General features: G+C 38.9%; 1 protein-coding gene across 1 annotated transcript in view; it reads right to left on the bottom strand.

Annotated features, from left to right (window-relative positions):
• SPEF2 (sperm flagellar 2) overlaps nucleotides 1-16,276 on the bottom strand; it is a gene marked incomplete at its 3' end in the record, with an annotated part of 171,091 nt that overhangs the window by 68,640 nt on the left and 86,175 nt on the right. The window contains exons 19-22 of the mRNA XM_079918929.1: nucleotides 14,079-14,153; nucleotides 7,025-7,173; nucleotides 2,147-2,274; nucleotides 1,925-2,063 (exon numbers count right to left, since the gene is read on the bottom strand). Coding sequence (XP_079775055.1) covers nucleotides 1,925-2,063; nucleotides 2,147-2,274; nucleotides 7,025-7,173; nucleotides 14,079-14,153 — 491 coding nt within the window. The remainder of the gene's footprint in view (nucleotides 1-1,924; nucleotides 2,064-2,146; nucleotides 2,275-7,024; nucleotides 7,174-14,078; nucleotides 14,154-16,276) is intronic.

Raw genomic sequence — 16,276 nt, 5'->3', positions numbered from 1 at the left:
TTGAGGAGAAAGTACAAAAGCAGGAGCCTGGGACCTTGTTTCTAGCTCTCTTTCTGCTCCCGACTCACTGGGAGGCGTTAGCAAGTACCAGTGTCTCTGTGGTTTGGTTTTCTAATGGTAAAGTGAGGACAACATGATAGCAGAACCTTTCCATTAACTTCTTAGGATTGGAATGAAGAAGCCAAGAACAAGGAATATTACCAGGAATAAAGAGGTTAACTACTGGCAAATAGGATGATGGATTTGTCATTTCCAATTTTGCTTCTTTTAAATATCTAATCTGTCTGTAATAAACATATGGTACTTCTGGAATACAGGAGGGCCAGGATTGTGAATAGGCAGGAAGGAGATAGGAAAGGCAGATATGTTTTAGGATTACCATTTGAGGAATGTCTAAGAACAGGTAAAAGACTTCAGTTTATTGGGACATTGATTAATGCAATACCTCCTGGATTAAACCCTCCAGCACCCTGGTCATCCAAGTTACCATAATGCCTTCACTTAATTTCAATAGCTTCCCAGCTGGTTTTCCAACTGCTCTCAAACACACCAAGCATCCTCCCTCTTCAGTGCCTTCGCTTTTCCCTATGCCTGCTACACTCTTCCTCCCCAAATCTGCATGGCTTATCTCACTCAATCTTTCTTGTCCTGAGTTTGCTCAAATATTGCCTTCTCAGTGGGCCTTTCCACAACTACCATATACTAAAAGGTATATCAACGTTCCTTCCCTCACTGCCCTGCTTTCCTCCTTCACGTAGCTCATATTATCAGTGACGTACTCGCTATACATTTACTTATTTATTGCTCATCCTTTGCACTCTGGCCCCCAGAACATAAACATCCTGAGGTCATAGGCTTTTTGTTCAGTGTTGAACCCCCCGCCCCTTGAGCAGTACCAGGACCATGGTAGATGCTCAATAAATATTCACAGAGCAGATGAATGGGTCATGGGGGTAGAGCTTGGGAATTTGTTGTCGTTGATAAATAAATACTGAGATTATAATCAGCTATGACTACTAGTAGCCTATACTTAAGGTGGTGGAAGGGGAAAGACTTCCCCTGACAGGATAAGGGGCTCTGTAAATCTACACAGGAAAGACAAAAGGTGAGAGATTGAAATCAGGCTTCTTGTACATCAGAGGACCTTTTCTAAAGCATCAGGGTAATATACTCTGAATTTATCATATACTTATGAATTTATCAAAATCTGCCTGTCTACCAAGTGACAGGCACTGTGCTGCTGGAATACCAAGATGTATGAGATTTGGTACCTTCCCTCAAGGGATCTAGTCAACAGAGGCAACACTTCAGGCTTTCTGGGATGTTCCCTCATTCCTCTTCTCCCTGACATCAACCAACCATATAAATGTAGCCAAGAGAGGCACGTACTTAATACCAGGCTTGGACACACTTACATGACCCAACAAAAGGGTTAGGAGTCTACAAAGTAGATGCCCAGAATGCTCTTGCACCGCTGGCCTTGGCTTCTCCTTTCACAAGCATTGGCTACCATATTCTCATTCTGAGCTCAAAGTACAGAAGAGCGATTGTTCTTGAAAGTCGGCAGGTTGGTGTTCAAACCATTTCTCCCCTCATCCTCACACCTCATGAGAGTAAGAAGGGGATGAATTAGGCTTTTTTTGTTTGTTTGTTTTGTTTTGCGGTACGCGGGCCTCTCACTGCTGTGGCCTCTCCCGTTGCGGAGCACAGGCCCCGGACGCGCAGGCTCAGCGGCCATGGCTCACGGGCCCAGCCGCTCTGTGGCATGTGGGATCTTCCCGGATCGGGGCACGAACCCGTGTCCCCTGCATCGGCAGGCGGACTCTCAACCACTGCGCCACCAGGGAAGCCCTGAATTAGGCTTTTGAAGTACAAGATTTGAGAGTGTGGAAACTCTGGCCCCGCAGGTCATGGATTCCCTTACATTCACTCTTTGGTGTCGTTCAGCCTTCATTTCCTCATCATCCCACAGGTCATCAGGAAGAGAGTTGAAATCAGCCTGCCACTGAGATACAAAATCTTGCTTGTGGTCCGGACGCCTTAGAAACTGCTGGAAATCTGTTCTGTAAGGCATTCAGAGAATCAGACGGAGCTTATATGTCCTGCCTGTAAACTACACAGTTGTAACTTTGGAAACTTTACTTACCTAATATCATATAAGTAAGCAAGCACCGTATGCTGGCCTTCTCTCAGATGCCTGAGTACTGTTTTGATGGAATTTATATAGGAATTTTCTATCAGTTTCCAGTAAGGTACTAAAAATGATTGTATTTCCTGTTAAATGGTAAAGCATAAAGATCATAATTTCAAAGTGAAAATTCTTCTGCGTAATTGAGTCAAAAGGGCACTACTAAGCAAGAAGATCAAGTTGCAACTGTAGCTACTTAAGGCAACTCTGTGAAACTTCTTGCTCCTCCTTCCTCCCCTCCCCCAGCTAATTCCTATTTCAAATCATTTTTCATGTCTGAGCACAGACATATTTTTTTCCAGAAATCCTTCCCTGATCCATCAAGTGTATAGGGTCATCCTCTGAAGTTCTGAAGTCCCACCTTAGCACCCTGTACTTCTCTCATTAGAGAACTGATGGCATTAATTATAACTGTTTATTTATTAGTCTATATTCACCTCTAGAACAGCAGTCTCATAAAACCAGGAAGAATTACTATCTTATTCACCACTAAACAGTTTTTCCTATAATTACCACAATGTCTGGGACATAGTAAGTGCTCAAGAAATATTTATTGAATGAGTGAATTGAATAATCACAGACCTCACATTTTGCCTAAGTTGGAGAACACCTAGGGTTCTTGTCAGGGTGATGATGAGTTATTTCTCTGAATTCTCCCTTGAGGTTTTACCTTTGCTATAAAGTGCACCATGAAAATCAGAAAGTTTCTTTTACATTATCTTTAATGATGCAAATAAACAATGAAAAATAAGAAGTAATCAAATTGAAATAAAGTTGAAGATTTTTTTTTTTTTTGTGGTACGCGGGCCTCTCACCGCTGTGGCATCTCCTGTTGCGGAGCACAGCCTCTGGACGCGCAGGCCCAGCGGCCATGGCCCACGGGCCCAGCCGTTCCGCGGCACGTGGGATCCTCCCGGACTGGGGCATGAACCCGTGTCCCCTGCATTGGCAGACGGACTCCCAACCACTGCGCCACCAGGGAAGCCCCCATATTATATTTTAATATAAACTTTCTGTACGAATTTTTCCCTTATTGGTTGTGCATTTATTTATTCAGGGGCTTGCACATGGGGACCTTGGAGGTCATCTGGGCTAACTTCCTCTTCAACTGAGAAATGCCAAGAGATCTAGACACAGATTATCCAATCTCTGTGGACCTCACTGATACATTAGGCACATTTCAATGCAACCCCCTTTAGGGTCACACAACTTGTGTTAGTGGAAAATGCTTCCTGTGTTGAGCAGAAATTTGCCTTTCTGTATTTTCTACTTATAAGCCCTAGCTGTGCCCTTTGGAGAAGGACAGTCTACATTCACACCATCTTCTCTATGACAGCCTGTCAAATATTTGAAGACATTGGTGAGGAGAAGTAGGCTGGGATTCAGGATGAAACTCGCTTGCTTTTGTATTTCCAGCATCTAGTACAGCATTTGCAAATAACAGGTACTCAACAAATGTTAATATAGATGTAAGCGGAGTCACCTGAACCCAATTTTATCATCAGTTAAATTTTCAGGAGACTGGATGGCACTGGATGGCTTCACCTGGTTCTAAAGGCCTATGATTCTATGTCTAACCATACTTCAAGTATTCATTTATCATACACATTTACAGTTCTTTCAATGCTCCTCTGAAATTATTTTAACACCTTTCTCTTACCTAGAGCCACTCTCTGGTTTCTAGTTTTTCATGATCTCTCTTAAAAGATGTGGTATCCAGAGTGTTGCTGAAGACCATTTTAAGTAAGCTGACTACTAAACTTCCCTCCTGGTGACTTCAAGTCATTAATTAACACTCTGTGCGAGGAGAGTTACCACCTAGGAATGGACCTAATTGAACTAACATCCTGTTCACAGTTCTTATTTATTTACAAGAACTTCATGAGAAATTGTCAAATGGTATTTTGAATTCAAGGTATACTATGTTCATGGTACCTCTCTGACCCACCTACTCGACCTTGCTATCAAAGAAAAGGAACAGGCCAGTTCAGCAGGACTTAGTCTTAGTAAACCTGTCTGACCTCTGGGTGATCACTTTGTATGTTACAAGTGCTTAGAGGCATGTGTTTAATAATTTTCTTTCCAATTTTGTCAGGGATTAACATCTGGATCATTGGTCTTGTATGCTACTAAATCCCGTCCACCTTTTGTTAAACATTTAGTCATTAGCCCACATCTGGTCTTCTAGATTCTCCCGTATCTTCTGTGATTTCTATGAGTTATCGATAATGTCCCATCTGTAGTTTATTTAATTCTCTGGGACATTATTTTTCTGGGTCTAGGCACTTGAACTTATGTGACGTGACTAGATGTTAAGACCTATCCTTTCCAATTAAATAGTCTTCTCTTCATTGACTGAAGCATAATAGGAAATTGGGCAGCCAAAGCAAGTATCCTCCAAGCTTCAGAAGCTAGAAAGCAAAGACCTATCACTCCACTGCCTCCTTGGTGGTCTCTGAACCTTCCCTTGGGGCTGGCAAAGGGATAAGGACCCAGGCTCCGCTTGAACTTGGTTGCTGCCTCCACGTGAGAGAGCCAGATATGCAAGCAATCCCCCTCTTTCTCTCACTCTCTTTCCTTCCCCATGCCTATTGAGGTAAGATATATCTGGGGTCCCTGGAAGGCCTGGAACTAGGGTTGCCAGATAAAGTATAGGATGCCTATATATACTTCATTGATTATCTCAAATTTAAATTCATTTAACTGGGCATCTGTTTTTCCTCTCCATTAGTAGGTAAGCTGTGCAGCTCATGTGTGAGAAGCTTAGAGTAGAAAAGGACTAGGGTAGGTCATGTGGTCTGCTTTGTTTCCAGGTTCTAGGCTAATTCTGCTTGTAGCAAAAAGGAGTTCTCTACATGGTTTCACTTAGGTAACTAGAGGTCCGGGCTGTATATCCTCCCATTGTCCCTCCAGACCAACTCCCCATCCTTCACTCTCCATCCTGCTCAGTGATTGCTCTAGGAGGCTAACTCATGTGAATTACTTCAGGAAACTCCCTTGCCTTCCACCTCCCAGTCAAGAGATGTGAGAGCAGGAAGGACATGAGGTTTGGTTATATGCTTCCCTGCTCCTCTCTGCTGGTCACTGTGGGTGGCTGCATCCTCTGGGAAGGCCACAGCCCCTGGCAGGTGGCCTTCTCCATGCACAGGTCTTCCTGAGGTCTGGACATCTGCTTCCTGTCCTCAGGTTCTCAGGCCTAGGGGCCATAATAGCTCCTGGCTCTCTCTTGTTGAGGGTAACAATCTAATCCTTGTAGATTTTCTCATTTCCTGGTCACATACATATAAATCATCCTTTATTCAACTTTCTTTAAATTATCTTCTGTTTTCTGCCAGGATCCTGACTAGAAGATCTACAATGGAAGCTGATGCCATATCTCAGTGTGAATATTTATTTTTCACTCATGTTCTCTATTTCCCTCTTGTCCTCTATGAATTTATTTCTCTCAAGGGCTTCAATGTTTGGATTTAAGGATTAGATTTTAATATTTTTGTCCCTCACTCTCCAACTCCTACCAAATAATATCATTTTAATTTTATCTCCTTCCCAACAACCACTTCTGTATCCTGCTTCTATGACAGTTCTTGAATATATTTATTTTTCAAAGTAGTTACTATTTGGCTGAGTGATAGTAATTACACACATCTGTAATTCTATCATTTAATGTTCTCATCTTCAAATATTTTCTGTTCTAATTTCTCCCTCAATGCTAATTAATTCATCAAAGCCTTATCGGTCTTCCCTGGTGGCGCAGTGGTTGAGAGTCCGCCTGCCGATGCAGGGGACACGGGTTCGTGCCCCGGTCCGGGAAAATCTGCTGGACCCGTGAGACATGGCCGCTGAACCTGTGCGTCCAGAGCCTGTGCTCCGCAACGGGAGAGGACACAACAGTGAGAGGCCCGCGTACAACAACAACAACAACAACAACAAAAAAGCCTTATCAAGAATCTCTAACATACTCTTCACTGTATTTGATTCTGTATTGAATACAGTGAATGTTTACAATTTAATTGAGGAGATAAGTAAGACATTTCCCTAGGAATGTTCAATAACAATTGCAATTCATGATTGGGTCTCAAGTGCCTGGCACAGATGGTCAGGGCTAACAGTTCATAAGAGTAAGAAGCCATGGAGGATTGGAATTAAGAAGACAGGGACTGAGTCTTTAAAAAAACCCTTTGTCTTTTAAAAAGTTTTAAAAGAAAGACCGTTCTGTATGATTGTCCCAAGATGATTTATCTATTAAAGCAGCCGGATTTGCCTAGGTGACAACTGGGCTTTGCAGCTGTCAGAGCATAAAGAACTGAATAGAGCTTCCAGGGCTCACCTGGGCATCTCCTTGCCTGACACTAGGGTACCCATTTAAAGAGCTGAGGCCAGATAGCTCTCTGTTCTTTTATTAGTTTAGTTAGCTTCAAAATTTTCCTTCTATTTCTAAAAAGTCAGGGGTTAAACTTCATTTGAAAGCGTTATGATGTGGGCATGACAGCACGGTTGGAGGGCTATAATTTGCTGGATATGTGTTCTGGGGAAGATATTCTTCCAGGAAACTGCATCTCTGCTTGTCCCTGGGGTGAAAATTGGTCCTCAAAGAACCCATTTTTTCCCCTGATTGCAGTACTCAACAACCGCTCAAAGCATGACTCAAATTTTAGGGAGGAGAGAAAGCATGGGATGTGATGCAATGAGTATTCTCAAAAGATCACCTCGGCCTTTTGACGAATATATATATTACCAGCTACAAAAGGCCTTTTGGATGGCGCAAATAATGGTGTGAATCTTCCTATAAAGAGGAGAAAGAGCAGATTCTACTAGCTTGAGTCTAAACTGCCGTACCTCAGAAATCGGTTCATTCACATAAACCCATTCTTCTGATCCTGGCTTAGGTGGGGGTGGCGCTACTGGAGCAGGTGACACATCTGTAGAGTCAGCAGGTGATTTCTTTACTGGAACTTTCCCTCCTGGAGATTTTCCTCTGGGAGAACCTTAAACATGCATATTAAATCCTGCCATTACAAGGAGATGAATGGGACCAGATTGTGGTGGGTGGATAAACCTATGATGCCATGGGTCTCAGGCAATTCATTAACTACTTTTTAAGCAACTTTGGGCAGCCTTATCAAATAAAAATTTAAAAAGTCATTCTCTATAGCCCCCAAATTAACCAATAATACCAAAAGCAATTTTTTTTAAAGCAATGCAACTTCTCTTGTCCAATTAGCTATGGAAAACAACTTGATATTTTATTTTCATCTCTGTCCTTGCTTCCACAATGAACACACGGGTTTTACAAAGTTTAGGCGCCAGAGGAAAGTGTATTTTATTTACTATTGCAAAAACTGGCAAACTAAACACTCACCCTGAATGAGAAAGAGAGTAGCTGTAACAGGAGCGGTGCTCTTGGTGTTTTTTGAAACCCAGGGGAGAAGCAGGGAGAAAGAATGCTATTGTAGGAGTCAGTGAGGGATGTAGGGGAGGAGAATGGGTACCTCCTGAATATTCCCAATTCCCTGGATGAGACAGAGGGCTTCTGAGCGGGGAATCTATATCTCTTTCTACAGTCAGGGTGTAGGGATGAAGGCGACTGCTGTGCCGTAGGTCTGGCTGAATTAAGGCATGGGCGGGAGGGGAGAAGAAGGGAGAGGGGAGAAGGAGAGGGAATGGAAAGAGAGAGGAAGGAGGAGAAGAAAGAAAAGGAGGTGGAGAAGGAGGAAGAGAAAGAGGCCTAATTTCAGCTCAGAATCCAGAAAGGGCGAGTGCCCCACTCTCTGTGAGAACATCCAAGGGGGAATCCAGACCCGCGAAGCAGTACCCTTATGGTCTGAAATATCTTGTGACTGATCAAACTACCTTAACTCAGAAAGCACTGATATTTCCTTAAAGGATCAAAGTTATAGTTTAGAAATTCACTCAGTTTAAATTCCACTTATTTTCAGTTTCCTTATTAAGATTTTAGATGCAGTTTATAGATGTCTACAGAATTTGCAGCATTTTCTTTCCCCAAAATATATTTCTTTGAGTATTATTTAACGATAATGCTGTTTAGAAAAGTAAATACATCTTCCACTTTTATACTAGTTTAAAATATATGGATTATAAGTAAAGGGGATATTGTTAATTATGTCATATGAACAGGTTAAATGACTTCTACTTATACAATTAAAACCAGTATTCGTCATCTACAAGTTTAAAGTTCCATCTAGGTATTTTTAATTAGAAAAATTTAAGAGTATCTTTTTTCAGGTGAAAACCAAAAATGTTCATAACTTGATATATTTTTCTGTATGATAATTTTTCATTCTCTGAACTGAATCTCTGGTGAAATAAAAGTGACAATACTGTGGCCACTTTAAGATGAATTTCTCAAAGGAGAATTCCTAAGGAGAACTTTGTAATTATAAACGTGAGACTGGAATGAGTTCCTTTTTCTTCTTTTCTTACATATCATGATCATTCAGTGAAAACTAAGGGAGCCAGGGAACATTTTTGGACGATGTGCTTTGATCTCATTTAACTTTTATCTAATTGTTAACAATGAAAATGCAAGGGTAAAAGATTTGAATGAATAAAAAATGTATCTATGTCACAGTGAGTGAAAGTAGATGCCACTTTTGAACAAAATCTATCGACATCTCAAATGTCATGAGGGTCATTCCTTGCACCACCCACGCAACCATATGAAGACTTCAGTTTCTAATAAGATATTTGCTTTCATTTGGAAGTTGGATTATTGAGTCCTCAGTGTGGCCATTCTTCATGCATAAAATTCTGGAGAGTAATCTATGCTTAGCATATAGTAAAGATAGATTTTAGCAAATTTTTTTTTTTGTCCAGTTATAAGAACCTAATGGTATTACACAGAAGCACGTGGAGCGAGAACAAGTATAAATAAAATAAGGTCAAAAGAAAAATGTAATTTTAGGACATGGGATTTATTTAATCATTTTATCTGTAAAGAAATGGTCAAAGTTGAACCTATAGAGCAATATGCTTGAGCAAAGAAAATAACATAGTAGGAGCTCAGTAAAGGTAAGAATAAATTTCATCTATTGATGAGAGGACATTAAGAAAACTAGAACACTTTCAGATTAAGTTGGCACTACTCAGGGAGATGAGAGGATTGTAGGAAGAAGGAAAAGATGCAAAAAGTCTGACTGTTTTTTTAAAGAAAGGCATTATTATTACCTTTCAGTCCTAGAATATTTCCTGGTAGGATCTGGCTTAATCAAGGGCTTCCCTAGGTAGAAGCCTGGTTAACAGTGGTGGCTTTCTTATTGCCTTTGTTCAGCAAAAAATGACTCTGGTTGGTGACTGAAGTGGAGACTCAGGATGCCTTGGATAAGATGAAAATTTCTGCTCTGCAGCAATGTGGCCAGGAAGAGAAAGAGGTCAGTGCCAGGTAAGGAGCCAGAGATGGAACATGAATCAGCTTATTCTCCAAATCGCTATTGAGAAGGTATTTTGGAAAAGTTTTCTCTCCTTGGTGTCCTAGAGTTCATGTTGTTAGTCTAAGTGGAGCTGGAGATATGGAACGTGGACAACTATAAAGTAATGAGGACTGGTTATTTGGAATCCTTTATAGGACCTGATTTTAGTATAATTATACTCAGTGATAAGCGTTGGAAACTCCTTAAGCCAATTTTGCAAAGGATTCCCCTTTTTGCCCACTTGGTCTAGAGTCAATAATCATATCCCATACTTATTTAGCCCCATTTACTCTGAGCCAGATTCTGTTCCAGCTGCTTTTTTGTAGATTTACTAATTCCTTACTACAGCCACAGAGAAGTTACTTTTATGAACTCATTTTACATACGAGAGAACTGAGACTCACTAAGGTCAAGTTACTTGCCCTAAGTCACTCGTATGGTAAATGGCAGAGCTAGAATGTCAGCCCAGGCAGGCTGGCTCCAGAGTCCATGCATTTGACTCTCCTACTTTATTGCCTTTTAGTGTCTATTGATGTAATTCATGTTCAAAAGTGTTCATTAGATTGATATTTAGAAATTTGCAAGCTTTAGAGTAGTTCTTTTGATACTATTTGCTTAGCTTATAAATTGATTTTAAGACTGTGTTCTATTTACATTGCATTACAATTAAATTACAATTTAATTTTTCTACTTGTGGTGAAAATTTTATTAAAAGCTACAGTCTGAGAAGTCAATTCATTGAAAGACTCATACTAAAGAGTATAAATAATATTATTTAACTCATTTATATTAGATGATGGTATTAAGGCAAAATCCAGGGAAGCTATGAGAATAGTGTTGAGAGTTAATATGGAGTGTTGATGACATTCGCCAAAGTGTGAAGAGGCTCTAACTTTCCCTTCTCATTGGTTAATGATTCCTAACAAAACACTACCTTATTTATTTATTTATTTATTTATTTATTTATTTATTTATTTATTTTGCGGTACGCTGGCCTCTCACTGTTGTGGCCTCTCCCGTTGCGGAGCACAGGCTCCGGACGCGCAGGCTCAGCGGCCATGTCTCACGGGCCCAGCCGCTCCGCGGCACGTGGGATCCTCCCGGACCGGGGCACGAATCCGTGTCCCCTGCATCAGCAGGCGAATTCCCAACGACTGCGCCACCAGGAAGCCCTACCTTATTTATTTTGACTCTCCATTTCCTCATCTTTGAAGTGGGAAATGATCATTTATACTTCACAGGTGGTTATGAGGATTATGCAAGAATATAAAAATTATCTTGTATAGTGCCTGGCGTAGGGTAGGTACTCCATAAGAGGTAGTTTGTTACTATGATTATGAATTATGTTATCAAAGGAGATTGTGGAATTTTGATATCTGAACCATGATTGTACATTAATCATCGACTTTCTGATGTGTGGCATCAACTTTCAGATGAAACCTAATGTGTTTTGCATGTGCTCTAAAATCTATTGAGACCTTGTACATTGCACCACATACTCTCCTCTGTTTAAGGTCCCAGGTGATAAAAAATGTATTTTAGAAATTAATCTTAGAAAAAATTAGGGCTTTTTATTTCTATTTCAAAGTATTGTTATATACATGTTGTTTTTAAAATTGTAATCCAACTTAAATATTTTGGGGAACAGGACATATTATAAGTAATACGTTAGAAATAACTGAATGTTTCTGATATTCCAATGGCTAAAATAGAACAATAAGTCTTGGGCATCAATATAGTAGTTCTTCAACTTTAGGGATCACCAGCATTCCCTAGAGGGCTTATTAAAACACAAATTGCTGGACCCCTCCAGGAGTTTCAGATTCAGTAGGTCTGGGGTGGGACCAAGCATTTGTTTTTCTAATAAGTTCCCAGGTAATGCAGGTGCTGCTGGTACAGGACTGAGTTTAAAGAGCCACCATGTTAGTAGATGCATCTAGGTTTTTCAATTCCATTTCACTTTCATCTTTTTTCTCTGTTCTTCCATGTCTTTCCAATTAAATGTCATTAATGTTTATAACATTGACATAACATTTATTGCTACGTGGCCTGGTAGCACTTAAACTTTAAGTCAGATCAGAAGGCAAGCACTGGGACAGTCCCAATACTAATACATGGGCAGGCCAGAAGAACTAAAGAGATCATGATTTCCAAACATTTATTCCACAGAGCTCTAGTCCCAATGGATACCCCTCCAACAGAGAGTTCTGCAGCCACAATGTTTTGGGATATTGCATAGTGTATCTCCTACTGCCTTAGAGGTAGATGATTACAGAAGATACATATCTATATTGACATCTATCTCAGTTGAGATGAAAAACATTTTAATTTGGTGTAACTCAGCATTTTCTGAAATTGGTTGATTAAGGAAAACTCTTCATTTAGCCCTTAATTAACACCTCCTATGTAAGGTCATAGAGTTGAAAAGCCCTTATTTTATGAAGGAGTAAAACGGGGCCATGGCAAATGGTTGAAGATAATAAGAAATGCTTTAAGAACACCATAAATACAATTGCAAATGGCATTTCCGTGTCAAGATTTTGGAGGGAGAAGGTTGGAATTGATCTAATACACAGAGAAAAATAGGGATGAATTGAAGATGCCAATAGCAGGAAACAATGATAAGTCTGAAGGAAGGAAAAAGGAGATGGTTCCTCAAACCATAAGAGATGTTTTCAGTATAATTGGTGTCAAACAGCCTGTGAGGTAAACAGATAACCAATGAATAGTGTTCACCCCCAATGGAATTAGTTCCAAATATTAGGAATTAAAATCATTAAGACTTCCTCTTAATGAAGGAAATCCTGTTATACATGCCAAAACAACAGCATTTCTATGTAAAAGAAAGACTTCTAATATTGATCGAGAGTTTACCTATTTCAAATATTATTGAACACAGTAGAAATTGTGTTTATGGAAATAGAAACACAATAGTAAAATAAAAGGAAAAAAATGTTTGAAAGTTCTTGGAGGTACTTAAACTGAGCTAACTGCATGACTCCAGTGAATATATATTTTACTGGTTGAACTTGTAGTTGCTTATGGTTTGAGTGTGTATACTTTCATCTAAGGATGCTCTCAAAGCATGTGAATTATTATGTCTAACTTGACGATTTTCACCTAATATGCATAAATATATTTAATTCCTATTTTTGATGATTCTATGCTGATCCTTCATTTGCTTTTGCTGATCACAATAAGAAAGCAAGGGATGCATAATGTAAATGTGAAAATTATTCTCCTATTTGTAAACAGGTGAGATAGAGCAGAGCATAAATTATAGCCAAAATTATAGGTACATTTTTCATCTCAGTGTTAACTCACCAATGACTCTAGTTATATATGCCTATCAGGTCATATAATCAGAGAAGGGTAAGATTCTTTGAGAATCATGGTTATGCATCTTTAAATGCCAAAATCAAGATCCTTTTAAGCCCATCATTTTGTGAACATGGCACAGTCTTGGGCTGCTACTACACTAGCAATTTGTAATGAAAAATTAAACAAAGGTACATACTTCATGACAACCCCCTTTGTATGTACCCTGCAAAAGTCAACTGTATGTGTCCATAACTGCATTTCAATCTTTCATTGGTTGGTGTAGCAGCTTCAATGTACAATCTAACTAATATGCTTTTTAAAGCCTATTTTCTTCTACCAACTATCAATTATTTACAAAATTTTATCCTCCTTATTTCACAGAAATAGTTAAAATAAAATAGAAAAAAAAAAGAAATTAGGGTCAGGAAAAATGCAACTTAAAGTAGAAGGTCAAAACCAGGAGAGGAATTAGAAAGCAGACTCTGGGATCTAGGTTCTTGTGCAGATACTAAAATCTTATAGGCACGAATTTGTTTCTGTACTTCTAGACAGCCAAAACAGAAAAGGAAGTGTTATCATTTAGAGGTGCTAACTATCTAGCCATGCAGAGGAAGAAAGATTTTCCAGTTCCTTGATTCTGAATGAAATTTCCCACCTAGGATTTCACATAGGGGTGACTGAATGATGTAGTGGGCATACTATCTCTTCAGAAAATAAAATACCAGGTTATTATTGGTATAATAAATGTTTTAGCTCCACTGCTATTGTGTTGAGGACTTTATATCAAAGTGCTTATCAGTGAAAGCAATTCTATGGGGGACTCAAGAAAATATGGTTCAGCATGTAGTTTTCTGATGGCATAGCCTAGCCCAAGGATAACACCTATAATATCTATGATGAATAGATATTCTGTATCTTAGATATTCTCTAAATTATTCCTCACAAGCATCACTTTTCTTAGCAGGGCCTTTGCTAAGACCCAGGCTACAGAAACACTGAGGTTCTGTTTCATTGGCAAGGGCTTATGGTTTACAAATGCCTGAGAGAGGTATTCAGTGTATACTACTACATAAATATAGCTATTTTCACTGAAAATTATAAAATGCAGAATTATATTTAATCATATCTATCTTGATCTGTACCTTTTCTTTGGAGTGAAGTTTCACTTTTCTTCCCTTTTCCTTCCTGAAGAGGTTCTCGATTACCATGCAGGGGTTCTAAACAAAATTCAACACATAATTATCATTGATGATTTTCTTCAATATCCTGGGCTATGATTTGTAAGCAATCAAATGCTATTTCTCAAAAACAGTTATATTTGTGAACTGCCTAAAATGGCTTAGGCCTTTACTGTGAGTTAAAATTAATCTGAAGACAGACTGTGGATTGAAATTTCTTGAATGACAGCCCTGATAGTACTATTCTATTTTGTGACATTGAGAAGTTGAGTCCTAAGCTTAATATCAACATTTGGTAGTGAATTTGATTGTAAACTCTTTAGTGCAACATAGTTGCAGAATCTTAAAAGTTAGTCACAAGTCCATTTGAAGCAGATGGCTCTATTTGGATATAGTTCACTGGAATGATCCCTATACAATAAGACAACTGGGTCTGTGATAAGAATGATGCCAAAACACCTTGAAGAAGAGTTAAATAACCACATTTCTTTGCTATGGAGCATCCTTGAACTTCTATTGACCCCACACTTGGTTGCCTTGTGACGTCTACATTCCACTGTGCATTGACTGTAACTTGTAATGCAAAGGATGGTTTGGGAATATATATGCTGGGTTCCCCGGAATCTAATTCAAAAATATATTGGAAAGGGGAAAATGGGAAACTGATGAACTGGAGGTCAATAAGATGTCCCAAATAATAATTAGTTCTTTGAAAAAATCACTACATCCCACATAATTTACCAAACAAGTTCAGTCGTCTTCCTCCCTTTGCCCTGGGCTACAGTTTTTTGTTTTGGTTTTTTTTCCTTCATTGGAAGAATGCACATATGGGACAATTTAAATGCTTGTGATGGCGAGATCATCTGACCTATCTTTGTATTTAGAAGTGTTAGTTATAAGAATGTGTAAATACATAACTCATATCACTAACATTTAAACATCTCAGCTCCAAAAACCAAGATTCCATAGAAATAAGACAAGGAAAGAAGGATTAACCTTGAAACTTTGTTAACCTCCATAAAAGGACTTTTAAACATCAAAATAGTTGAACACCAAACTCATTCATAAATAAATAAATAAATCCAAACATTTGAATTAGTTCCTTTTTTTTTCTTAGAAATAAGCCTAATAAAAAAAGTCTAGATAAGCTCTTAGTTCCTTTAATAACAATACTCTGGGTAACCAACCATTGCTCTAAACTTTAGCAAAAGGCAACAGCAAAGAGAGTAAAAATAGAGACACCTAAGATGTTGAACTTATAAAATATTGTGAGCAAGTCTAATTTCTGCTGGGGATAGCATGCACTCTGCCTATTTTTAAAAATTATTTCCAAAATGTATTCTGAAATTGCAAAATATATTCCTAGCAGCATGGATAGCAAGCACTACCATACTCTGTCACACTCAGAGCTTGAGTTTTAAATTAAATTCTGACATTTGGTAGTAGACTTGATAATAAACCCTTTAATGGGACATACCTGTGAAGTTTTTCAAATTTAATCTCAAGTGCATTTGAAGCAGATATAAAATACAGAACTGTAAAAAATTAATAAACAGAAAGCACAAATAAATAGAGTCAGGAAACCAGAAGGGGGAGCTCTCATGCCCTAAGAGGACAGCATTGTCCAACAGGAGGAAGGAAGACTCCTCTTCTTTCCTGGCAAGAACTCAGCCAATGAAAAGCCATGGACTCATCAAGTACTATGGCCCTCCCAACTTCCTTTTCCCCTCTATAGAAGCATTCTCCTTCTCTTGTCATGCGGAGACTTGCACATGGCTTGCCGTGGTTGCAGACCCCGAATTATAATTTCCTGCTAATTCTGAATAAACCCATCTTTGCTGGAGAAATATCTGGCATTCTATTTGTTTCAGGTCAACAGACTCATATACAATGTAGAACTATATTTGGACAAAATGACTTTTAGTACTTAGTGTACTATGCTTCCTTCTTTACCCTATTTCCACCCTTTTTTTTTTTAGTAAATAATTTCTCTTTTCTTCTCAACTTTTAAAGAAGATTGTAATTGGATGTTTGCTTTGGGCTTGTTCAGAAGCCTTAGGCTTTTAGTTCTGCAAGTATGTTCTTTTGAAAAAAACTGTAAGTTATTTATATAAAAATAAACAAACCTGGGAACTTCCCTTCCTAAAATCATTTATCCCAGC

This window comes from Stenella coeruleoalba (genome assembly GCF_951394435.1).
Source record: "Stenella coeruleoalba genome assembly, chromosome: 3".
Lineage (NCBI taxonomy): Eukaryota > Metazoa > Chordata > Mammalia > Artiodactyla > Delphinidae > Stenella > Stenella coeruleoalba.
The sequence above is the reverse complement of the archived record's forward strand: the minus strand, read 5'-3'. Positions and strand labels throughout refer to the sequence as shown.